Source organism: Podarcis melisellensis (assembly GCF_964234715.1).
Source record: "Podarcis melisellensis genome assembly, chromosome: 6".
Taxonomy (NCBI): Eukaryota; Metazoa; Chordata; class Lepidosauria; order Squamata; family Lacertidae; genus Podarcis; species Podarcis melisellensis.
This window is the reverse complement of record NC_138538.1, coordinates 88,386,246-88,413,209: the sequence shown is the minus strand read 5'-3', so window position 1 is coordinate 88,413,209 and position 26,964 is coordinate 88,386,246. Positions and strand designations below refer to the sequence as shown.

The 26,964-nt window shown below is 41.7% G+C and overlaps 1 protein-coding gene across 1 annotated transcript; it reads left to right on the top strand.

Annotated features, from left to right (window-relative positions):
* The first annotated feature begins 5,850 nt into the window (after nucleotides 1-5,850).
* Nucleotides 5,851-20,351, top strand: SELE (selectin E). The gene is made up of 14 exons (XM_081914884.1): nucleotides 5,851-6,519; nucleotides 7,843-7,941; nucleotides 9,595-9,981; nucleotides 11,551-11,658; nucleotides 11,784-11,969; nucleotides 12,921-13,106; nucleotides 13,245-13,430; nucleotides 14,318-14,503; nucleotides 14,617-14,802; nucleotides 15,550-15,735; nucleotides 16,137-16,247; nucleotides 17,555-17,576; nucleotides 17,692-17,749; nucleotides 18,871-20,351. Exons 2-13 carry the CDS (start codon nucleotides 7,905-7,907, stop codon nucleotides 17,738-17,740), a joined length of 1,830 nt encoding a protein of 609 aa, XP_081771010.1. The 5' UTR covers nucleotides 5,851-6,519; nucleotides 7,843-7,904; the 3' UTR covers nucleotides 17,741-17,749; nucleotides 18,871-20,351.
* The last annotated feature ends 6,613 nt before the right edge of the window (nucleotides 20,352-26,964 follow it).

Below are 26,964 nucleotides of genomic sequence, written 5' to 3'. Positions count from 1 at the left end.
GGGCCACTAACATAACTAAACACCATGGGAAATTTTAAATGTGAGTCCTTTCATCCTAGGGGTTACAACAGCAGAGGCTGCAGCGAAAGGACAAGGAGTACAGTAAGGACTTTTTATATTGTAAACCACACTGTGATATTCAGATGCAGGGCGGTATAGAAATTTAATTAATAATAATAAAACACATTCCTTAGAATCTGGGGCTGAGAGAACAGGCTTACACTCCCAAAACAAACATTTCTGGCACCAGGGCCCTCTTGGAGCCACACCATTGGTCGGAGGGACTCAAAACCTCCAACTATGTATATGGGCTACACAATACCTTAGAACTCACTTTAAGAAAATTAATATAAGAATTTCATTAAACATACTGTATGTTCTTTGATATATAATTCATATAGGTGGGACTTCCAGTGAAAAGGGGTGGGGCACCTGGAAATTTTTCTTTGTGATGTAAGGAAGCCTATTTGTTTTTATACACTCAAAATCCAGATTCAAATTAATAAGTGTTATTATTGTTAAGAAAAAGGGATGCGAGAGAAAGGTGGGTATAGATGAAAAATAAATCCGATAGTTTACTTGTCTAGATAACCTGTACTAGACACTCTTGCAGAGAGATTCAAAATCTTATGTGCAAAATGCATGGATCACCCATTGACAAAGCTGATAAAAAGGATGATTAAAAAAAAATACATCTTTTATCTTGTAAGTGTGGGAATATGGTTGGTTTTACCTATAGGGAAAATGGGCACATGGGTGGAAATTTACTGCAGCCTGACCTTTTGGCAGGGCAGGCTGTGTTAGGCATGATCAGCGTGTGGACACCTCATGCTAGCCTGTGATTGGTTTATACAGCATACCCTGATAGTGGTGTGATTTTCCTTATATGGTATTGTCTGTTACTGTTGAGTTGATACAATGTTCTGTGAAATAATAAAATGCTAGGCCGCAGCAGTTTGAGCATGCTCAGGGCCTGATCAGCTCGGTTCAGCTCAGTTGTTGCTGGCTAGGCCTATTCAATATATCATTGGTGTGAGACTGATTTATTTCCTATGGCGAGCAGGCCCTCGTCATGTAAGGTCAAAGGAGGAGGGGTTGACAGGCAGAAGAGAATCCATCAGTCAGGTGTAGCCATAGGCCTCGACAGTATCCTTGGAAGTAAATTGGTATGGGGTTGTGTGGAAATGAGATATTAGCACTTTCTCAGCACTTCCCATAAATACATCAGAGGTGGCCTACTTAGACCTGGGGGGAAACTGGGCAGCTAAGATGAGCCATGGGGGGGGGGATTCCTCTTTACACCTGGTAGACAAGACACATCAAAAGGGAAGAATTCCATCATATGTGTTTGAGCAGTGCTTCAATATTTAGAGCACTTCCATATATATGGGGGTTTAATATTTCAAATAGGCTATTGACAACAGTTAAAAAATGATAATCAGGTATTTTTATTTTCAAGCTCTTCTCCACAATGTACAACCTTTGAAAAATCAGTGCCTAGGGGCCAAGTGGTAGTTTGATCCAGTCTGATCAAAACATTACCACATTAATATATTCCGCTAAATATATTTTTTTGTATAAATCTGACGTACAATTTAAACCTTAGAAATGATGCCTTTACTGGAATCTGCCACAGAAGCAGAGTAAGACTGCTGGCTTAGCATTTACAGTCATAAACGAAGCACAACTAAATACCCTTTCAAGTGTTTACTGGACCCTTTGCAACACTTACCAATAACTTTGAAGAACTGGGATTCAAACAATGGATTTGTGGCCTTGAGTTTATCTTGAAATGTCATTAAACACATTTTAGACATGTGAATGTAAACTTTGTAAGGAAGTGCAGCATTACACCATTGTCTGCAGCAGTGCAAGTTTATAGCCCTGGTAGCAAAAGATCTCCACTGGTGCCATTTTCATTGTTTTTGTTGAGATTTATTTCTGCAGAGTGATGGCCCACTTTTTATAGTGCAGTTGTGTATTGTAGGGTAGAGGTATGAAATGCTGTTCAACAATTTAAAAAAACCTGTACGGTGTGCAACTTTTGGACCACCCATTGGAAGTAACATTATCCTGTTTGCAATTGGTGATGAGTCCAGATTTGTTTGTCCTGAGCCCTGGATTCCCTCTCTCTATATTTGCCACTCTCATTTATTCCTTCGTCTACAGTTCCATTCAGATATTCAGTACTTATTGGTACTGAACATATGAAAAAATCTGTGGTAAGATGTGCTTTGATGCCACCCTGCATCAAAATATCATTTGTGATTTGATTTTACAACACCTACAGTCCAGTCCTATACAGGTCTGCTCAAAGTTGCATCAAGTTCAATTTGGCTTGCTTACTCCCATTTAGGAAGGGACAGAATGACAGCTTTATGATTGTAATTGTTGTTTCTGTTGAAAAGTAAAATTCTGTCTTGTTGGCCTAAGTTTAGAGTTCTCTTGCATCCATATTCAAACAAAAGGTATTAAAGAGAGCTAGCTGCTCGTGATGTGTGAACACATTTCTTCCACTTGCCTCATGTAAACACATTTTGTATTGTTTCAAACCTATTTGAGTAGAGACAACAGAGAGACAAGAAGAAAGTGTGTAGATACAGCACAGGATGTGACACTTCTTTCAAATCAGTGTGTCTCCAGCCATATCAAAAAACATTGTTCTTTCCCTCGAACTGAATGAGGCAGCCTGTATGATTCAAGCACAGAATTCCAAGTTATGACAATAGAGAGTGCCAGACAGATTGGAGACTTGAGTCAAAGAAACAAAATTTCCCAGCCTCTTGGGGCTGGCAGGATCCAGGGCTTCCTCACTTTCCACTAAACGTAAAACCCGGGCAAGAACAAAAAGATGTTTCAGCATCTTCTTATTTCCATACCCAAAGGACTTTTTCCTAGTAGAAATGTCGTGCCAAACTTAGATTCCAATTCTTCTTTTCTACACACAAAGGAGTCATTTAACTTAATACCAAAAGATTAAAGCAACACTCTCTCATACAAGCGCCACAAAACAGGAAACATCTTATGTTTGTTGCTGCCACCTCTTCCCACTTTTCCATTGCTAATCATTTCTACCTTGAAACGGTAAAGATTTCTATTATTTCTCCATGTTTCTGAGCTTTGTTCAGATCAGGAAAAGTTTTGTTTCTGGGTCTTCAGGATATATATTTGAGCCCATACCTAAATCATAAGAAAGACATACTTTTCTGAAAAGTAGGTTTTTTCTCCCTACCAAAATGACGTCAACAGTCATTTTAGGAAAAAATGGTGTAAATAAAGTCCTAGTAGATCCTTTGGTCTGTGCATACTCCCCGCCAAACCTGCCCCTTGATGGTCTCTGGGTTTTCCTGGACCTATGACACCCCTACTCCCTTCTCTTCAAAATAACTCACATGTAGGGCTTATATTGTTGTTATGTTATGTTGTTATGTTACGTTTTATGTTGGTATGCATGTGTGCAAAATTTTGTCCTCACTCACAGCACCATATTACCCAAGTCCGCCCCTGCTAATACTATATAAAACGATTTCTGCAAATCCTTTTTTTTTTTGTAGAAATATACGTACTATATTTTAAAACAATCACACAGCAATGCTCCTCTAACACTCCTCCCTAAACAGGCCCCTACCAAAGACTGAGAGCGACTTTCAAAGAAATATCAGTGGGAAGTCCCTGCTTACAATCTAAGATGCACAACACAAAAAGAAAAAGGAATGAAAGAGAGAAGGAAAATATCAAAGGAGAGAAAAAGCGTTTAATGGAAAGGATCAAATCTGAACAATAAAATTATTGCTAATAATCTTAATTACCTACTTTCCAGTGAAGCTGGGTAAGCAGCCAAAACAAGCAACTTGGTGGAAGTTTTACAGTGACATTTTTCCTGATTATCATCAGATGTAAAGTCTTGTTTGGACACTGGGCAGGAAAGGTATTTCATAACCAACAAGCTTACAACCTGGTGGAGTTTCCTTCCTTTCTGGAACTTTACTAATGATGTATTATTCCAGTAAAGTTCCAACATGGCATTTAAAAAACTTCAGTCAATAAAAGTAGGTTTCAGTGTTAGTGATGCCTAGTAGGAAACTCATAAAATCCACTAAGGGGAAAAATATCAAATCATAATAAAGCACACATTTCAAATCACAAATGAATTTTCAAATTTGGGGGGTATGATTGAAAAGGGTTGCATCATTAAACATGTCAAAGATTATTATATCATTAAACATGTCAAAGATTTCCAATTGCAAACTACAAAGGGAAACTTATATTGGTATTCCTATAGAAATGATGTCTACCACAGGAACAAACTCCTGGGGGCCAAGGTCCCTTTGGCCCCCCACCAATAAAATATTTGAGGGGGCTGGGCCTCTCCAAAGTTGATGGACATTGTCATTCAAATGGTGTGTGTATATGTGTGCCACGTCTTGTGATTGATTGTGCAGGGTGGGGTTTATCTGGGCCCCTCTAATACAGGTGCGCAGCCTGGGAGTCATTTTGGACTCACAGCTGTCTATGGAGGTGCAGGTTAATTCTGTGTCCAGGGCAGGTGTTTATCAGCTCCATCTGGTACGCAGGCAGAGACCCTACCTGCCCGCAGACTGTCTCGCCAGAGTGGTGCATGCTCTAGTTATCTCTCACTTGGACTACTGCAATGCGCTCTATGTGGGGTTCCCTTGGAAGGTGACCCGGAAACTACAACTAATCCAGAATGCGGCAGCTAGACTGGGAGTGGCCGCCAAGACCACATAACACCGGTCTTGAAAGACCTACATTGGCTCCCAGTACGTTTCTGAGCACAATTCAAAGTGTTGGTGCTGACCTTTAAAGCCCTAAAAAGCCTCAGCCCAGTATACCTGAAGGAGCATCTCCACCCCCATCGTATAGCCCAGACACTGAGGTCCAGCTCTGAGGGCTTTTTGGCAGTTCCCTCACTGCGAGAAGCCAGCTTACAGGGAACCAGACAAAGGGCCTTCTCGGTAGTGGCACCTGCCCTGTGGAACGCCCTCCCACCTGATGTCAAAGAGAAAAACAACTACCTGACTTTTAGAAGACATCTGAAGGCAGCCCTGTTTAGGGAAGCTTTTAATATTTAATAGACTATTGTATTCTAATATTTTGTTGGAAGCCGCCCAGAGTGGCTGAGGAAACCCAGCCAGATGGGCAGGGTATAAATAAATTATTATTATTATTATTATTATTATTATTATTATTATTATTGGCACCCCGATGCCTGCATTCAGTATATATAGGGCCCCTTTTCAGGGTCAATCTAAACCGGGTATGCAGACATGTACATAGCACGATGGTATCTTACGTGCAGTTAACTTGCACGATTTTAACTGCACACGGTTGAAATTGCGCAAGTTAAGTCCAAGCGTGGAGAGCGTAGAAGCTCTTTATACACTGGGTCTACTTCTGGCACAGAAATGTATTTCAAAATCACCTCCGTCCTTTCTGGCCAAGGCCCGCTTGGCACTTGCATAGCCTCCAAGTTGAAGCCATTTGGGCATGTAAGTGGTAAAAGGTAAAGGGACCCCTGACCATTAGGTCCAGTCGTGGCCGACTCTGGGGTTGCAGTGCTCATCTTGCTTTATTGGCCGAGGGAGCCGGTGTACAGCTTCTGGTTCATGTGGCCAGCTTGACTTAGCCATTTCTGGTGAACCAGAGCAGCGCACGGAAACGCTGTTTACCTTCCTGCCAGAGCAGTACCTATTTATCTACTTGCACTTTTACGTGCTTTCGAACTGCTAGGTTGGCAGGAGCTGGGACCAAGTAACAGGAGCTCACGCCGTCACGGGGATTTGAACCGCCAAGCTTCTGATCGGCAAGTCCTAGGCTCTGTGGTTTAACCCACAGCGCCACCCGCGTCCCATTCATGTAAGTGGTATACAAATTTAATACAACAACTCAGCCGAAACCTGAGCAACCTACATAAACCCTTTCCCCTCTGAAACCTATTTTTTAAAAAAAAGATTGAAAATTTGGATTTGGAAGAAAATAACACAAAGAATAATTTGTAAATTTGATTCACTGAAATAGCAGATTTTGATTCCACCATGTGAATTTCCCTAGTTTAGAATACAGAACTTGCTTATGAAACAAACACAATTCCATTTGCAGCTACAGCAGCAAAGAAACTTGAATGCCTTTTTTTTTTTTACTGTTAGGACTGATTTCTATGTCCAGGAATTTAAAAAATAGCACAGATGCTCACCAGTGTTTTGAGAAGGAAGAGGCAGGGAGGCTGTCTGACTAATTTAGAAACACGGATATTCCGGGCAAATCATTTTTTTTCCTAGCTAGGGAAATTCTCACTCCCCGCCTCCTCAGTAACATTTTGCTGGACACAATATAAAAGACACAGGGCTCATGGCTCACAGTTAAGTATCAGCAAGTGAAAGCTGTAAGACGGGTCATCAGCCAAAACCTAGAATACTGACCTCACCAAGGACACAGGCTCTACATCAAGGCAGCTACACCAGCATACTTCTGAGAATCAGGATTCTGCAGTTATTGTTGGTAAGTAAGCAAGACTCTGCGTGCATGTTTATGTATTTTTATTGCATATTAATAAACAGATAGTAAGCCATGTATGTATTGTACCATTGCTGAAATGCAAAAATGCATAAGGTGCCGAACTCAAAAGGATGATTCTTGTCCATAACGAAACAATACCACTTGGAAAAGAATTCCATATGTGTGATTTGTCCATTTCTTCTAAGAACCTAGATTCAGGTAGGTAGCCGTGTTGGTCTGATGCAGTTAAAATAAAAATTTAAAAAATTGTCCAGTAGCACCTTATAGACCAACTAAGTTTGTTCTGGTATAAGTATGCACACAAAAGCTTATATCAGAACAAACCTAGTTGGTCTATAAAGTGCTACTGGACATTATTATTATTATTATTATTATTATTATTATTATTATTATTATTATTTCTAAGAACCTGTTACTGTGTTCATGCGTGCCTGTTTCCAATATCCATTCTGTAATAGTTGGGATTGCCCATTTTTCTAGTATTGAGCATGTACTATCCTAACTGCTAAGAAGAGATTAACTGTCAAGTGTTCACCTTCATTGTTGGGTACATTCATTACCAGTATGTTATTTGTGGTGTAATCCTCCTATGCCCATCCCCTCGGGGCTTAGCCAGATTTCCTCTTGTCCTGCTGCTCTCAGGATTTTCATCTATTCAATTTAAAGCTAAAAAGCAGGTTTTCCCTGGGAAAGGAGTGGGGCAAGGGGAAAACCACTCGGGCCCGTGTTTTCTAGGCACAGGTCAAGCTGAAGTTTGGACAGCCCTCAGTCAGAAGTAAAGGTAAAGGGACCCCTGACCATTAGGTCCAGTCGCGGACGACTCTGGGGTTGCGGCGCTCATCTCGCTTTACTGGCCGAGGGAGCCAGCGTACAGCTTCCGGGTCATGTGGCCAGCATGACTAAGCCACTTCTGGTGGGTGAACCAGAGCAGCGCATGGAAACGTCGTTTACCTTCCCGCCGGAGACCTATTTATCTACTTGCACTTTGAGGTGCTTTCGAACTGCTAGGTTGGCAGGAGCAGGGACCGAGCAACGGGAGCTCACCCCGTCATGGGGATTCAAACAGCCAACCTTCTGATCGGCAAGTCCTAGGCTCAGTGGTTTAACCCACAGCGCCACCCGCGTCCCTCACAGTCAGAAGTAAATACTGTTTAATTCAATTACTACCAAATAATTATGGATACATAGGATTGTAGTCTCAGAAAAGTACATCAAACCTCACATCCTAAAACCATGTCCCAGTGTTCAACCTCAATGTATGTCCATACCATAAATGTGATGCGCTTCCCTTTTTTCTTTATACAGCAAATTCTGCAAAGTCAACTCAAGGGAGGAGAAAAAAAGCTGTATAGTCAGCTCCTGCCATAATGAACACCCTTTGGTTCCTGTCTGCTCTCACCTATGGTAAGTAATGTCTTTCAGAATGGGAAATTCTCTAGAAAACGGACAGGTGAAGTTCAGCTTTCTGGGAATCCCTTTGGTTTTTAGTAGAGCCCCAAACAGAATTGTTTGCAGCCTACAATTATTGGGTGAATTACTCAGCTCACTCCTATTTGGCTGCCTTATTTGCCCAGGCAGGCGCATTATGTGGCCCATGAGAGCAGCAAAATAACCAGATCGCACAATGGTGATGGGTTGAAATCAGGCCAAATCTTTATTGACAGCAGCAGGCAGGGCAAAGGTTGGCATGGCATTGGGTCCCAGGATCAGTTCATCCTTCCCCCATGCTGATGGGATGGATCTGCCAGGTTTGGACCACTCCAAACCTGTCCCGTGGGAGTCAGACTGTGTTGAACCTTGTTGTGGTGTAAGCCAAGCAAGCCAAGTTATCAATAGGTGACCAGGCTGCAGATTCTAACCAGGCAGAAACCCAACCCAAGCTTGGGTCTGCCATGGTCAATGGCACCCTCTACTATGTTGATCCTGCCCAGTGCCATTTCTGCCTTCATATAAACAACGTTCTTCTCCCTAACAAAGGCCACAATTTCACTGAAGGAAAGGTGGAGAAAAAAACAACAACCAAGTGCCAAACAGATTGACAGAGAAAAATTGCTTTCTGGCCCTGTCAACCAGTGACCCAAAATTGCTCAGTGAAAGCTCTAACCCTCGTCCAGTATTTTGCTTCAGTCTACAGGCTACAGCTCCACCAAGCAAAGGCGTCCCACGCTCATAGGCGTGGAATGGGGCTTAGATGGGGAAAGTCATTTTGCTGTTGCTTGTGTTAGAAAGCTTGCCAATTTATTTCCATTTATCTTTTCCCTAGTTCTGCTCTAGAATAATTCAGGAAACTAGAGCACGGGAAGTCAAACAAAATAGTTTAATTTGGTACTGAATAATTGGCTCTTTTAATTGTATTGTAATTTGGTATTGTATTAATGTGACTTTTATTGGATTTTTATAAATGGAAATTAATAAAAATTATTATACTGGGGGGGGGGGGAATAATTCAGAAATCGACATTCCTTGTTTGATTTTTCTTTACTCTGTAAGCAGCAGCCTTATTCTGCAGTATACTGAAAAAGTATACTGAAAAGTCAGAAATGGACAGAAGTCATATTTTGATTAAAAAATGAATACAGAGTGAAGCCTCTCCTTCTTGACTTCTCTGACCAGTTGTCCAAAGTCATGTTATTTCTTCTCTTTGTCTTCCATCTAGCCTAGAGAGTTCAGGAGACCTTTCCTCCTTGACTGCTCACTGGTTTTTTTTTGGTACTTATAGGCCAGTCTCCAGGCTCATTTGCTTTCCTCCACCACCAATCTTCATAGCTATGAATTTTCCCTTGTTCACAAGTAGGCTCTTTACTCCCAAAGGGCCTCAAGCTTCTATTTCTGCGTCTCAGGTCCATCACTGGGAATGACATGGTTGTTCACCACTTTTAGAGCCAGGATGGTGCTCCTTCCACTGTTTACCCCTTGATTTGGCCATCTGTCTATTTTGTCTTCTTACTTCAGCATAAACCTTGTTTCTAAACCATCAAGGCTTGGAGAGCTCTTTGAGCAACATTTTCTAAATAAATAGACATACATAGCAACTTGATGACGTGTTCTTTTTTCCAGGACTTTTGTTGCTTAAGGAAAGCACCTGCTGGACATATCATTATTCACTTGAAACCATGAATTATACAGAAGCTGAGAAATGGTGTAAAACCCACTTTACTCACCTGGTTGCGATTCAAAACAAGGAGGAAAATGAGTACTTAAACAAAGAGATCCCTTATAATGGATCGTACTACTGGATTGGGATCAGAAAAATTGGCAATGTGTGGAGGTGGGTGGGAACGAACAAGGCATTGACTGAAGAAGCTAAAAACTGGGCAAAAGGTGAACCAAACAACAAAGGGAAAAACCAGGACTGCGTGGAAATCTACATCAACCGAATACAAGATGCAGGAAAGTGGAATGATGAACGTTGCAGCAATAAGAAAAGGGCTTTGTGCTATACAGGTATGGGATGGGATCCTTCTGACTAATATATTTGCTTCTAAAACAGCTAGAAACTTGTTTGGTAGATCCTACTGGTTTATGTGTAAGAGAGCATCTTCTTGTATTGTGTGGCATGCAGACTGTTGAATGTTCAGGGGTTGTCCACACTTTTTAAAATTTACTTTACTTCACTTGTTCCGTGCCCTGATTGCATGGGTCTGAGTGGTTTCCTGCTTGTCCTATTCTTTCTAGGCACAGGTCCAAGAGGTTTTCCGTTTGCATCACTGCTTTCCCCAGGAAAACCCACTTCACCGCTGAATTGGAGTAAACGTCAGTCGCTGGGAAACCCAGCTGATATTTGCTCTGTTTCAACGGTAAAGAAGGATGAACCCTAAATAGTCGCAGGCTTGCATCACAGTTCCACTGTTCTCTATTCAGTCTATTCACTCTTCAGTATCAGCACTATAATAATACTACCTGCTTATGGGGTGTAAATGTATTATGGGTTAGGGACAGAATGTCAGTAAATGCCTTTTGATCATCAGCGGAGTCTTTCAGTTTGTTTGTTTATCAATAAACTAATAAACCGATAAAGTAATAAAATATAACAGCATGTTTCTTGCTCAAACTGTTGCTGGTGTCTGTAAGCCTGAGATGACTTCAAGAGGGCCAGTTAGTTAATAATAATAATAATTTTTATTTATACCCCGCCCTCCCCAGCCAAGGCTGGGCTCAGAGCGGCTTACAAGCAATAATAAAAACAAATTGAATGAGCTGTCCATTTTACTCATTTGCACAAAGTTTGCAAGGGGGTTGTGGAAAGTCAGCTGTTCCTTGTTCTGATTTGTTCACAAGGAGGTCTTAACGAAGGTTACCAGATTTCCCCGTTTCCCGGGGACAGTGCCCAGATTTTTGAATCAGTCCCCATACAAAATCCATTGAAGTTGAAAAGTGTCCCCTGATTCATTGAAAAAAATCTGGTAACCTTAGTCTTAACAGCTGTTAATACCACACAGCTGTTAATTCCCTTATCACATGATATTTATTTTAATCTTGGGTGGTGGGAGCAGGTTTGCTGCACAAGAGCATATACAATTTTGGATACATCCATCTGATTTTGCCGGTGTGTGATTGAATCCCATCTGCAAAACAGCAACAGTGTGGAAGGGGCCTATGCTGGGAAAATAAACACAGGACAACTGTGCCGATGACACCTTGTGATAGCCAAGTGATATGCAGTGGTGCAGTGCTCTATAGTGAAACCATATCAAAGACTGGTGAAAATAAAACTTTTGCATAAAAGGAAGAGAATGGTGAACCCTCCAGTAACTCCAATTTGTGGACTTCTCTGTTGTTTGCTGCCTTGTGGAGCATGTTCCCCCTTGGATCCACAGAGGAGAAAAAGATGGGCAGCAACCAAAGGGCACGAGGCCAAGAAAGAGGATGTGGCCTACATATGTTAAACTCAAAGTGGTTTAATGCATCAATGTCTTCAGGGCCAAGAGCCTGTTCCACTCACTTGTTGTAATAGTTCATTTAAAGCATGTTACATATGATGGGGTGATTTATAGCCTGTTAATTGTCTTGCAGCCTCCTGTAATCTGCATTCCTGCAGCGGCCATGGCAAATGTGTGGAAACTATTAATAATTACACCTGCCAGTGTGATACAGGATTCTACGGGCGCAATTGTGAACATGGTAGGATTAATCGTATAGTTCTTTTTCAAACCAGGCAATTCATCTCTAACCCTGTAGCTTTAATGCACGTTGCTTGGAACAAGGGCCTTGCCTAACTCCTTGCTTGTTGTGTTCCTTCTCTATAGTAATTACCTGTGACACACTGAAAAAACCAGATCATGGTACCTTAGAATGCAGCCACCCAGTGAAGGATTTTAGCTACAACTCGTCTTGTCATGTTCAATGCACCGAAGGCTACAAATCCACTGGACTGGAACCCGTATTGTGCACCGATTCTGGAAACTGGTCTGCCCCCACCCCTTTGTGTAAAGGTCAGTGAACTGAGCAAGTCCTAAATGAATGGAAACTAATGCAGAACCTCTTAGCTTAACCCTAGAAGTGATGAGGGAAGTGAGTCTTCATTAGCCATACAGCATCAAAATCTTTGCTGAGTTTGCAAAGGACATTGTTTTGTGCTAGATTCTGTGGGAGTTGTGACAATACAGTTATACCTTGGATCCCAAACGCCTTGGTACTCAGACGTTTTGGCCCCCAAACACCGCAAAACCCGGAAGTGAGTGTTCCAGTTTGCGAACATTCTTTGGAACCCAAATGTCCGACAAGGCTTCCACAGCTTCTGATTGGCTGCAGGAGCTTCCTGCAGCCAATCAGAGGCTGTGCTTTGGTTTCTGAACATTTTGGAAGTCGAACGGACTTCTGGAACGGATTCTGTTCGACTTCTAAGGTACAACCTAATCGGATAGCCCAAACCACCTTCAAATCCCAAGGTCTCTTTCTCCAGGGAGTATGGCACCACCCATACTTAAGAGGGGAGGGATTAGGCAGGCTTGGGAGAGCCCTAAGGTTTGCAGCAGTACAAACAAAAGAAAACAACCCACATTTTTAAAAATTAAGGCAATACACTTCCTCAAAACCGGCCCAGAGTATGTTCAAAAGCCACAGAATGATGACTAACTGTAGGAAGGGAAGAAATGCAAGCAGTGAAGATGGAATGGAGTATCTGAAAACTGTGTGGGTGGGTGTGTTTCTGTAATGGAGTAACCTAGAAAAGTGCTTGGCCAGCTGGAACCCTGAACAGGAGCACTCCACACGGCAACAATTTGTTTCAGGTCCCACTTTTAATTTTGTAATAGTCATCAAACTGGAAAAAATTGTCACGTCTTTGGTAGTTAGGCGAAGAATCCATATTCGGCTTCAGGTACCATGTATCTTATGGACTGGAGAACAAAGACAAACCTAAAGCATTTTTATTGCATTTCTAGTTGCGGAATGCCATGCGCTCCAGACACCTGCTCACGGGTTCCTCAACTGCTCCCACCCCTCTGGGAATTTTGCCTGGAATTCGTCATGTGAGTTTGGCTGTAAAGATGGCTTTGCCTTGAGTGGCTCCAGCAGGCTGCAGTGTCAGGCATCTGGAGAGTGGGACGGACAACAGCCAGCCTGTGAAGGTACTAGTTTTGTTTCATTGCCTTGCTTACTTTCACAGAGCTCATTATATTTCTCTGTGCACACACCCCGTCCCCCCTCCCGGCACTCTCCTGTAATGTATCTGGATTAACCAAGGTCACAATCTGTGTCTGTTTCAGCGGTGAAATGTGAAGCGGTACCATTGCCTGAATATAGCTCTGTGAGTTGCTCCCATGTGGACGCAGAACTGACCTACAACTCAACCTGTGATTTCGTGTGTGAGCAGGGCTACGCCTTAAGAGGAGCGCCTCAAATTCAGTGTTCATCCGAGGGACGCTGGTCACAGCCAATCCCTGCCTGTGAAGGTAAGATTTCCTATTCACGGGAAAGAAAATGTTCTGAAAAATCTGCAGTTATGATTTTTATCCCATTGGTTTAAACTGAGCTGAATCCCACTCATCTCTCTAACTTGTTAATCTGTTAAAATGGTTTGTAATGAAAGCTTTCAACACTTATCTCTGGAAGTAGTTGTTTTGAAAGAGCTGGAAACAGGCTGGCTGGCCTGCTTCTGCTCCTACTAACTGATTCTGGCCCCTGGTGTTCTCAAAAACCAAATCAGAAAAAAGAAAGAAAGCATTGTGAACCACTGTTCCTTTACACTTCTTTCAAATAGCAGTCATGGGCAGGGCAATCCAAATCAGAACCACAAAGTGAGGCTTTTTTACCCTTTTGCCAATGGGTAAAGGTGCCTTCCTCCCCAAAGCTGCTATTTGTCCCAGGTCAGAAGTCCCACTTACATATCTAAAGGCTTATCAAGTCTTTCTACTGCTACATTTTAGCTCCAACTATTATAAAAACAAGTATTGCCTTTCATGTGGCAAGATATATTCAAGCATGGAAGTGTTAATGTGTAGTTCAGCCCAAAGAAACATGGGAATATATTTTCCCATAACATGCAGCCCCTTCACACTCCCTGCCCATAGTAGTGACGACTGACCTTTCATTAATGCAACCTTACAATTATGAGCTCCCCACCCCCAACTGAATTTCAGAGTGAGGGAATCTTGCTGCTCTCTAGCATCTTGCCCCTAACAGTAGAGTCTAACACTTTGAAACCTTCAAGCCTCCCAGTCCATTCACCTGCAGCTCCCTTTCCCATCCATAAAAAGCCTAAGCCCATCTTGTCGCCAGATGTATTTTTTCTTGTTACCCCCAAGACAGAACTAATGCAGATGAATATGTCATTTAACAGCTGTGGAGTGTAGTGAACTGAAACCTCCGGCTCATGGCTTCTTGAACTGCTCTCATGCTTCTGGGAATTTTTCCTGGAATTCAACCTGCAAGTTCGCCTGTTCAGAAGGGTTTGTTCTGAGAGGGTCCAGTGAGCTCCAGTGCGGTGCCTATGGAGAATGGGATGGACAAAAACCAGAGTGTGAAGGTACTATCTCATTTGGGCCATTGCCTTCATCTGCATTACAGGATTATATTTTTCTTATTTCTGGTGTCCCAGTGACATGCCAACTAACCGTAAGTTTCAACTGTCTCTTACAGCAGTGAAATGCGAGGTGGTCCATCAGCCCGAAAGGGGCTTTGTGAACTGCTCCCACCTGGATACAGATCCAAGCTACAATTCAGTCTGCGAATTTAGCTGTGAGGAGGGCCACACCTTGAGAGGATCATCCAAAATGCAATGCACATCCAAGGGACAGTGGTCAGAGCCAATTCCTGTTTGCGAAGGTGAGACTTAAGCCCATCTCAGCACATTTCCAAATCAGTTTGCAGATACTTTGAAATAAAAAGCCCTCAGGAAAATTCATCAGCATTGTAGTATGCATTTCTCCTAACATACACATTTTTGTGTACAATTTTGCACAATATATACAGGAACTAATATATGCAAGAGCCAATAAATGCACACATATTTTCACTAATATATGTTTTTATCAATATTTTTTTGATAGGAGAATTGAATCACAAAATATAGAGGAGGGGAAATTTTGAAGGATAGCTTTGTTTCAGTTTTTGTCTTGTTTTGGGAAATGCAAATGATGTAGGATTGCATTTAAATCAGAACCAAACCAAATTTCTCCCCTGTCTGTAGCAGAGTTGTATCTCAGGCCTATTATTTATTTTGCTATATTTATAGTCTGCTCTTTAATTATATCCCAGGTGGCTAGTTCATACAAGTAGCAAGATGAGCAGGCGATCCTCTTTCTAGACTACACTAGTTTAGTTTGCTGTTACATGAAAAATAGATCAGTGTTCACAGAAACTCGCAGTTTACTAAACTTGGGTGGAATATAAAAAAAAACTGTGAAAATGCTTTTTATAAAAACGTTTTGGAAAATGTTTTGAATTTGCCATAGCTCGCTGTCACCATCTAGTGACACATTTGTATATTGCACTGTAAAACCCACTTAAAATGCTTTATTTGCAGCCGTGTAGCTGAGTCCTTAGGTTAATATCTGCATCATTGTATTTCAGCAATACAGTGTGAAATACTGACACCCCCTGAGAACGGCTTCTTGAATTGTTCGGACCCTGACAGACATTTTGTCTACGGCACAATTTGCGAGGTCAGCTGTACAGAGGGATGGGTCCTGAATGGTCCCCGCAGACTCCATTGCCTGGCTGCAGGAAACTGGACGTCAAGTCTTCCCGCATGTGGAGGTATCCACTCATCTCATTGCTATCCTTTCTTGTAGTGCCAGCAGCGTAGAAGAGACCTTTGAGTGATCTTGAAAATCAGGGTGGGAAAAGGAAGCATTTTTATAAATGCATAGTTGAGGGTCTCTTCTGATGCTGCTCGCCGAAGATGGTTGGATAGGGGAAATGCTTATATGAATTATGGGAGATAAGGAACCAGTCGTAAATAGGAGTTTATCCACGAGGGGAAATCCTGGTAACATGGTCTCAGGCAAAGCGCTGCTATGGAGGAACCAGGGAGAGACTACAGAGGAACAGAAGTGCTGATTTGAAGCCTCCTGTGCTATAAGCTCTGACAGCTATAAAGTATTATAATAATGGCGATTTACTACTGATTTCATTCAAACTCCTTTTTCCAACTTCAGCTCCTTCAGCATCTTCAAGAAACGTGACAATTGCAGCCACAGTCACTTCGGCCTCGTTGTTTTCAATAGGATCGTTCCTTATTTGGCTCATGAAGCGTTTTCGGAGGAAAGGTGAGATATTTCTCTCATCTGTTTGTTACCAGGCTACACCTAGGACTCAGGTGCACAGTTTAAAATGCGCGGCAAAGTGCAATATGCAAAATGTGACACCAGATGGCGACAGTGAGCCAAGGCAAATTTAATATTGTTTTCAAAACAATTTTTTTAAAGCACTTTCACAGCGTTTTTTTAATATGTGTGTAGATTCCACTCTAGTTGCACTCAAAGGGTTGAGGCAGAAATATGGAGTATCATAGAATCACAAATCTGTAAAGTTGGAAAAGACCCTGAGGGTCATCTAGTTCAAACCCCCCCCCCCCTCATGCAAGAATCTCAACTAAAGGCATTAACGCTTACCTAAATCAGAGGTTGCCAATGCACTTGCTGGTCTCTCCTATGACACCCATGAAAAGTCTCAGTTAATATTCCCTCAATAATCCACACTGCAGAAGAGGCAGGTTGCTCTTTCTGCTCAGTACTTGTTTGCACTCACACAGAGCCTAGGACTTGCCGATCAGAAGGTCGGCGGTTCGAATCCCCACGACGGGGTGAGCTCCCATTGCTCAGTCTCAGCTCCTGCCAACCCAGCAGTTCGAAAGCACGTCAAAGTGCAAGTAGATAAATAGGTACCACTCCGGCGGGAAGGTAAACGGTGTTTCCGTGCGCTGCTCTGGTTCGCCAGAAGTGGCTTAGTCATGCTGGCCACATGACCCGGAAGCTGTATGCCGGCTCCCTCGGCCAATAAAGCGAGATGAGCGCCGCAACCCCATAGTTGGTCACGACTGGACCTAATGGTCAGGGGTCCCTTTACCTTTACCTTTAGGCATCCTTGTATTAAACACTCTTTCTTAAACTTGCCCACATTTTATGGGATGTCAGGAGTGGATACACTCCATTCTATTCTGCACAGAGGAGAGGTGCAAAAAGTGTGATGTAAGCAATGTGATGGCAGATGTAGGGACCAGTTTTCCCCATTGATGGGGGTGGGGCCTGGTGGTGGGGCAGGCCTGCATAATATTGTCGTCCTGTCCATTTCTGTGACTGGTGCCTTACAGCACTTTCTCAGAATTCCACATGTGTTCACTGACCCAAGAAGTCTGGCTATTAAGTAGTGGACACAGAATTCCACATATAGCCCTAGTGTGTAAAAGAATGCAAGAGACAGGTCAAATGTGTCCATCTTAGTACAGCTAAGAAAGTGGAATATTAGCAAAATAATGTGCACATCCTGGGAATGTGGAACCTTTTCCCTAGGTACTTGTGCATGGAACTGCAGCCTTTGTGACCAAATACTAATACTTCTTCTTCTTCTTTTGCAGTGAAGAAATTTTCTCCTGCCAGGTACGTTGCGTTTCAAAACTTACATGGAAAATTAAAAGTAATATTTTGTTGACATAGCACTGTTTTATGGCGGAGTGATTTATTAATACATGCATTTTTAATTTGTGTTTCGCAGCAGTTGCTACAGCGTGAATTCCGAAGCTACTTTTGGTCACCTGATTTAATTCACTCAGGTAAGACATTAGAAAGTTCATTTGGAAAAGACATATAAAGCTGAGAGTAAGGGGCTTTTATTTTAAATTTTTTTAATTGATTTAAGTTTTTACAGATTGGTCACTAATTTAAGCAAATTAAATTAAGACAAATTTAACATTTTTTCAAATCTGACTTCTCGCACACCTTCTTAGATGTGTCAATGGTTCTCCTTGGTGCTGCATCATATTCCCCAATTAATTCTAGTTTAACTTCAAACACTACAGATAACCTTACATTACAATATGCTTGCGTTTTTGACTTAATTCCTTTTCAGACAACTATCCATCAATCAATTCCTGCACGTATATTAAATTAACATTTCCAGTTTCAACAAGTGAGGTCACTTATCAGATTGTCAATCCCTACTAAATCATTGATTAAACATAGAATAAAACTTCCTCTCCAGCCCGCTGTGTGTCTAGAAACATAGCATTCTTCTTATTGCTCAGCTCCTTTGTCCAACATTGGATGTAGTCTGTATTCGTTCTCTCTTTCTATCTTTTTAAGATAGGAACTCCAAGGTCGATCATCTCACTCAGTATATTTTCCCACCAGTGACATCATAGCAACCAGCCCATGATATCCAGGAATGCTAACCACATTCTCCTAGATAATTCAAGTTCTTCTTTCAGCCTCTTCCCCTGATCCGAGCCCCTTGGCCACAGATGTATTTGTAATAAGAATTTGTGGTTGCAATCCTTATCCTCACTTACCGTATTTTTCGTTGTCTAAGACGCACCAGACCACTAGACGCACCTAGTTTTTGGAGGAGGAAAACAAGAAAAAAAAATATTCTGAATCTCAGAAGCCAGAACAGCAAGAGGGGTCGCTGCGCAGTGAAAGCAGCAATCCCTCTTGCTGTTCTGGCTTCTGGGATAGCTGCGCATCCTGCACTCGCTCCATAAGACGCACACACATTTCCTCTTACTTTTTAGGAGGGGAAAAGTGAGTCTTATAGAGCAAAAAATACGGTACTTGGGAGCAAGTGTCACTGTTTTTCAGTGGGACGGAAAGGTGTAAATATGCATAGGATTGTACAGTGTACAAGGTTTTTCCTGGATGCACCTCTTTTAAATTGCAAACATTGTTATTTTTGTAGGATTTCAAGCTGTCTCCTCTGGAGTATGTGAGGAAGGAGAATGAAGAATGGCCATAAGTCAGGCGTCAGAAGTTCTTGTGTTTTATCAGTAAGAACAGCCTGAGCTAAACATTTGCTTTCTGCAAGAGAATATGGCAGTGCCAGTGTCCATCAGGCTTCTCAGAGCATGGACAAAGATCAAACGTGGTGCCTCTGGCGGACAGAACTGTCATCCTGGAACTGAAGAGAAGGTACCACAGTAACATGAGAAAAATCTTCCTGCTACACCAAAGCCATCTGCCACCTACTGGACATCTCTATTGATGAAGCTGTGTCAGATGAGGAAGAGCACTGAATAGTCAGCGTGGAAAATATTTGAACAGCTAGTTCCCTTTCATTTCAGTGAGTCTAGCAGGGAGAAATTTTCTGGTGGATAATTACCCACATTTCGTGGGATAAAATAATTATTTGTATAATGCTTAGAGTTCAAATGCAAAAATTCACATTCCGATTCTTAACTTTTAAATGCATATGTTGAAATCCTCACCCAGAATTTTGCATTTTGATTGCCATACAAAGTAGTTGATCTATGCCAAAGTCCAAATATATATATAAGAAGAGAACTCTGAAAATGTGCTGTTTTGGAGATGGGTTTTAGATTTGCACCTTTGAATAGGAAACATTTTGTTTCACATCCAAAAAGTGTTTTTTGAAACCCAGACTTCAAGTTCTTATAGTCACAAATATTTGCCGAAAAATAAATGTGGCTGAGTTTCACCTCTTCCTCCTGGTGCGGAAGATATTATTTTGTTTTAAGTGAGCTCTATTTATTTATTTATATTTATTAAACTTATTAGTTGCTTGTAACCTGAAGATCTCCAAGTGACTTACAGCAATATTTATATATATATTATCTAGCTAGCACTGAAATTAATTTTAGGATAGTAGCATCTGTTTAATTTCTTAAATGCTGACTTTGAAACATTTATCAAAGCTACCGTAACCTTAATTCAGTTATAACAATGTAGATTTTTTCCCCTTTTGGCTGCTATGTTTTACAGAGCGTTTTCACTATCTTTGTGAAAGCAAAAGTGTAATTAAATCCAAGGCGTTAGAAATTTTTCATCCCTATGGGATTTAGTACTGTAATTTCAATTATATTGATTATATTTATTGCTTGGGCATTTTCATTTCAGTACAAAAAAAAAAGATTATCTACAGAAAAATGTAGCAGAATTAATTATATTTACTAAAAATCCTCCTAATAAATAGCACAGCTAAAAACCGTTGAAACAAATGGAAGCATATTTTCCTTATTGTGGCTTATATCCACAGTCTTGGAATACCTCGATTTTACTTAATTTGTTCCAATTCAATGTTGTTTAAATAGTTTATATTCTTGTATATCAGGCCAACAGCACAAAGGGTGCAGACGGTTACGTCCATTCCCAGAAATTCTGTCTCTTAATTCTGAATTTTCCTTTGAAGAGTTGTTACATATTTTAAATGGGGGGGGGGGTTCGATTTTATCAAATACGGTTAAAAGGCACTGCTAATTTCTGAAAATGATGCCCATGTCCTGTCCCGGGCTTGCCTGATCTTATTTTTCTCTTTAAAATTCCATTATATTCAGTCTTTCAGGATGAATATATCAGTCGCATCTAAGGAGTACTTCGTACTACCTTATAACTGCACCTGCACAAAGCTCTCTACTAGAAATGATACCCTGTTATATATGAAGTACAAAAATATGCAAAATCTGAGTACCTGAAATGTAGAGACTGAAAATTTAACACTTATTTGGTATATGTTCAGACATTTGGGGTATAATTTCAGTAGCATGTTGATGGGTAGCTTCCAGTAAGATCCTGGCAGTAACCCTACGGATGTCTCCCTTAAAATCAGTGACACAATGTACTGTATTTCCTAGTAAACATGGTTAAATCTAGCTTCCTGGGCATCCAAATCTTTTAAATCCTGATCTAAGTTTCCTGAATGAGTGAGATTGTCTACCAAGCAATGTGTTTCAGATCAGGGTATTAGTGTTTACCCCATCAAACAGTGGCGTGGGGTTTCCTTATATTTCAAATCCCCCCTAGAAGCACACAAACAGTTAAAATCTAAAACATAATAAAATATGCTATGTATTTAATTTATTTAATGTATTTAATTTGGCCATTGCCAGAAGTTTATTGTGCTTTTTTGTTTACGTGCATTCTCAATAAAACAGTTCTGAATTCAAAGCCTGTTGAAACTTTGCATTATTAAGTCTGAACTGCCTGAGTCTGAACTTTTGGTGGCAGTGGCTGCGTGGATTATAATCTTGTTTTGCTCATCCGCCACAAGGGCGCAGTTCACAGAAGGAGTGCTCTCCTGCCGCCACAGAGCTTCCATGGAATAAAACTCTTGCAGAGATTGTTCCCTTGACATATTAAGAGTGAGAAAACTCAGCGACCGGCAGATGGTGCCATTTGCACAGGACTCCGTGTCTGACGGATGGAGAGGGTGCTTCAGTCACGGTAGAGCTGAACACCCCAAATTCTCTTTTTTAAAAAAATAATAATATTTATTGAATGATTTTATGTTACAAAACACATTACAACCATACTACCAAACATTCCATACAAAACACACATATGTACAGACACACACACAAAACTGAAAACAATGAAAGTAAATATTTTCCCCCTTTTATCTTACAAAATCTTTTCTTCAATTTTGACTTCCTGTCAAGTCCCTTCGCATATGGTTTATCTTACAATCGAATGCACACAAAACAATAAACCTTTCTATATAAATTTTCCAATACATTCTGAAAACTTAATTCTTATCCACCTCCTTTTACTTCCTTTGTCACTCAAATGCTAGCACGGAGTCAAAACTATTATTGTATTTTTGAACATAATCTTCTATAACCACCCCATTTGCCCACAAATTTTTGCTTTGAGTTTCCTCTGAGTTTGCTAGTCAACTGAGCCATCTCCACCAATTCCTGTAATTTGATTTGCCAATCTCTTATTCTCAAACAAGAGCAACGAGGGGCCAGGGCCATAGCCAGCCGCTGAACCCTCCCTAAGTGGGACCTGCCCCATTTTCAGGAGGGTCTTGAAAGAAGCAGATTCCTTATAGAAACCCTGTTGCCTCTGCATACATTTTAGTGTTTATGAATTGTTAGCATCTGGAAATTATTTTAAAAAATGTCTATGCCACTATAGTTCCATGCGGGTTTACAAGGATCGAAATAACACACACAACAACAACAGCTCAGCAATTGAAATAGAACTGAACCTAGATGCTGAATAAGAATAATAATCTTTTACATTCAGAAGCATTAACATACAGCCTCCTTGAATAAGCCATAGTTTTCTCAAGCAATCCTACAGGTGCTTTAAAGCACCTCACCATGATCACAGTCCTAGGAGTGAATTTCTTCCCTTTTTTGGGCTCAAGAGCTGTCTACACTTTTTTTTTTTTTGGTTAAATAATTTTTACTAATTTTCAATTCCAAAAATCTAATATGCGCATATTGTATTAACACCAAATACCAATAACAGTTCAAATACAAATCAGTTACATAGCCAACTATAAATTTTCTGTGGCTTCCCACGTGCTGTACTTCAAGGTCTTATTCCCTTTCATTCTGCCTACAGACTTGCTCAAACCAAATACAATCCATTCTTGATAAAAACCCTTATACCACATCTACAATAATTAACTTCAATTCACATTAACACATAGACAGTGGTACCTCAGGTTAAGTACTTAATTCGTTCCGGAGGTCCGTTCTTAACCTGAAACTGTTCTTAACCTGAAGCACCACTTTAGCTAATAGGGCCTCCCGCTGCTGCTGTGCCGCCGGAGCACGATTTCTGTTCTGAAGCAAAGTTCTTAACCTGAAGCATTATTTTTGGGTTAGTGGAGTCTGTAACCTGAAGCGTCTGTAACCTGAAGCGTATGTAATCTGAGGTACCACTGTAGTAATTTGCAAATTCGCAAGTGAAGTTCTTTCTTCTTCCTGTGTGAGGTTTTAATTTCCATCAATTGTTCCTTTAACTCTTTATCAAATATTATGTCCATAGTAGTTATTCCTGATCCCTTTGTGCCTTACAGCTTTGTTGACTCAAAGTTACTCTGGAGAGATCTCTCTCTTTGTTCTCAACTCTTCTGATTGCAGCTGAAAAATTCCACCTTCACTCTTGACTGTGCACCAGAGTCACACACAGGCCAGCAGCCCCTTCCTCAGTTGATCCACACACGTCAGGTCTTGGAAAAAATGCACTTTGAACCATGGGGAGCCTTCTTTGAGAGGATACCACCCGCCGAACGGAAAGCCCCGTATTGTTTAAATGGAAACTAAGGTAAAGGTAGAGGGATGCAGGTGGTGCTGTGGATTAAACGACAGAGCCTAGGACTTGCCGATCAGAAGGTCAGTGGTTCGAATCCCCGTGACGGGGTGAGCTCCCATTGCTCGGTCCCTGCTCCTGCCAACCTAGCAGTTCGAAAGCACGTCAAAGTCCAAGTAGATAAATAGGTACCTCTCTGGCGGGAAGGTAAATGGCGTTTCCATGTACTGTTCTGGTTTGCCAGAAGCAGCTTAGTCATGCTGGCCACATGACCCAGAAGCTGCACGCCAGCTCCCTCGGCCAATAAAGCGAGATGAGCGCCGCAACCCCAGAGTAGTCTGCGACTGGACCTAATGGTTAGGGGTCCCTTTACCTTTACCTTTAAGGTAAAGGTAAAGCTATCATGCTGCAAATCAAAATGCCTGGTTGTTTTTAAAACAATGGTGGCGGCAACAGCAAAAACAAGCTCCCCCCCTGAAGAATTAGTGCTTCAGACTGGGAGGAATACCCTCTCTTTGTGAAACATCTGCATTTGAAACAGTGCAGGGGACTGTGGGCCTAGGGCAAGAGGTTCTGCGCTAGAAAGTTACTTAGCTGAAGGGCCGGCCCACCCATGAGGCAAGGTGAGGCGACTGCCTCAGGTGGCAGGATCCATGGAGCAGCAGATCACAATGCAGATCTGTATTGCCCGACCTGTTCCTGCTGTAGATCATCACTCACCCCTTCTTCCCCGGCAGGAAAGAGAGGTAGCTTTTTGTGGTTTGCCTCAGGTGCCCAAATGTCTTGGGCTGGACCTGCTTAGCTGATACATAGCACTCCTTGAATTCCTGGCTATACAAAGCCAGAGGACTCCAAAAATCCTTTGTAAGAAGTTGCAGATTTTATTTATTTAATTTTATATCGAGGTTTGTTGTTTGTATGGTTGTCTTTTAATGTTATATCTTGCCTTTCCTTCCAAAGGAGCCTAAAGTGACAAACAAGACGCGATAGAAAAGGCATGGGCAAACTCGGCCCTCCAGATGTTTTGGGACTACAATTCCCATCATCCCTGACCACTGGTCCTGTTAGCTAGGGAACATAGGAGTTGTAGTCCCAAAACATCTATGCCTGAGACAGAACAATAAAAACAGCTTTTAAAAAACAAAAAATCCTTGAAATAATTCTAATACAGATGGGGACAGGGGAAGATCTCATCTTAAGCAGCTTGTCCCAAGAACATGATTAAACGCAGGCATGGAAAATAACACCTGGCTCCATCCAAAATGATTGTCTGCCTCTCCGCCTCCTTAAAAGTCCACGAAATAAACCGCTTTGTAAACGCTGTGAAACCTCAAGGTATTATTGGTGTGCTATTCCATCCTGGTGGGGCTTTCTGCTTAAAATAGGGAGGCAGACAGGGAGCCAGGGCAGGGGGCAAGGATGGTCACAGCATGTCTAATGGGAGCACCATAACAAGGACTGACCTCTGGGTCAGAGATCTAAGTAGGTAATGCTTATGACTTAGATTATCAACTAAAGAGTAAGCAATAAATGGCCATTCCCTACCACCCCACCCTCAAGCAGGACGGAGCCCCCAGAGGATGATCAGATGGAACATGTTAATCTCCCCCGGTTCCCTGAGGTGCCCTGTAGATTAGCCCCACATGCCCGATGAAAAATCCCCACTGAATCTGTTCTCAAGACTAAAGTCCCTCCAGAGCTTACGGTTGCTGTCTCTGCATCAATTCTACAAATTATTCGAATACCGAAAGCTCCGTGGACAATACGGAGGAGATAACAGGATGGATGGGAGTCCGTCCATTTTTGCGTTTGAAAGCAGAATCCAAACTTTCAGTGTATCAAAAGGATGCGAAGAGAGACTTCTGGAGACGGCAAAGAGTGATACCAAACGTGGTTCAAAGCAAAAGGTAAATTGCTTTGCAGCAGCAGAATTCATGGTTGCAATTTCATTTGCCCCACACACACTGAAAACTGAGGTTTTGCTGTATATTATAAAATGTTTGGCTAAGCGAGGAGAATCTTGCCATTATATGCTTTACTAGTCCATTTTCCAACTCTGTATTTAATAGTTAAGATAATTAAAACAGTGTGACTAAATGCCCAAGATTGTATGGTGGTGTAATAATCCACTGGAGCTATGAATGTCTAGACTGTCTATAGCTTGCCAGATTAAAAGGTGGCAACCCTACATGAGCTACCCATCAGCTTTGTTGCCAGTGCTGCTACTTTTATGTCTCCCCAGCTGTAGAAACATCTGGCGGAGAAGAGGAAAAGAGCAAGACAGAAGCTTTATGCTGCACTGCTGAGAAAAATGACCTCACTGACATGTCTCTGTTTATGAGATCGGCCGTGCCATTTTAACAAACCTTGCATGCGCAGGTGCCAAGTTTTCTGATCATGTAATAATTTCACAAACGTCTTAGTATAAGAGTGGTTATTTCCTGTAAATAGTTACAGCCGTCCTTTCTTCTGTGTAGATACCAGGGCAGCGTACAATGCAAAAGAGGACTGGGCTCAGGCAGCTTTTTAACGTTGTCTAGAAGAGGGACTTTCCGTTGGCACAGCTTTCCGCAAGTTATACCTGCTGAAATTCCCTCTTCATTCCCTCTTCTGCAAGGTACGGAAATCAGCCCGAATAGAAAAACTGACATATAAACTGAGAGCCTCTAGAGGTCAAAAAAGTAAGGACAAATTTATTTCTGTTTGGCATGATTTTATTGTCTAGATCAATAATGAAGAACAGAACCATTCTCTCTCTCTCTCTCTCTCTCTCTCTCTCTCTCTCTCTCTCTCTCTCTCTCTCTCTCTCTTTCCCCCTGCCCAATAAATGGCTGGGGATGATACAACAAATAGGAATATATATATTTGTATATATTTTGTATATATTTTTTGCAGAAGGCCTTCTCGGTAATGGCACCCGCCCTGTGGAATGCCCTCCCATCAGATGTCAAGGAAATAAACAACTACCTGACTTTTAGAAGACACCTGAAGGCAACCCTGTATCAAGAAACTTTTAATGTCTGACAGTTTTTTATGTGCTGTAAGCCGCCCAGAGTGGCTCGGGAAACCCAGCCAGATTTTTTTTGGGGGGGAGGATAAATAATAAAAGTGTTATTGTTATTGTTATTAGAGCTTTACAAACTAAGGTTCACTGGAAATGCAGCTCGCCCCACTGCAAAATAAGAGATATCCATTGTGTTTTTATTTTTATAGACTTGTTATTGCTGGGGACCCAACTCTTTTGCCCCCCTCCCTGATATTTTTTTTGGGGGGGCACTCCCCAATGTTCCAAAAAATCAGGGCCAAGCATGGAGCTCTTCAGTGGCTGGCTCCTTGTCCTCCTGGGAATGAGGGAGATGCACACTCACACACACACACACACACACACACACACACCATGAACCATGTTATCTTTGTGGTTCTATCTGTTACGATAATGAAGCAATGCTGCTGCAAAGTCCTAGCTTGAAGAGTAAACATGATGGGAATATTGGGACTGCTGTGGGAACAGAGGGGCAGTCATTTCACAGTGCGAAGCACCGGAATTACCTCAGAGTGTAATATGAGCTGTACAGGGAGTACAGGGAGTTTTTGTCACAACACTGCTGGAGTATGGAGAGAGCAGTCATGTTTTTTGTAACGCTGCAAAGACAGAAATAAAAGCATGTAAATACGTTTCTGTCTATCTCTTTCCCCTGCCTGGGGGGGCAGGAAAGAGGGGTGTGTTCTTCTCACGTTTGAGAAGAATCGCCGATCGACACCCTGCCTGCGC

Excerpts from the sequence above, each read along its gene's own strand:
- SELE (XM_081914884.1), top strand. The coding sequence starts at position 7,905 with ATGAACACCCTTTGGTTCCTGTCTGCTCTCACCTATG. Across the intron at positions 11,659-11,783 it reads CGGGCGCAATTGTGAACATG|TAATTACCTGTGACACACTG; the intron begins GTAGGATTAATC and ends CCTTCTCTATAG. Across the intron at positions 14,803-15,549 it reads GCCAATTCCTGTTTGCGAAG|CAATACAGTGTGAAATACTG; the intron begins GTGAGACTTAAG and ends ATTGTATTTCAG.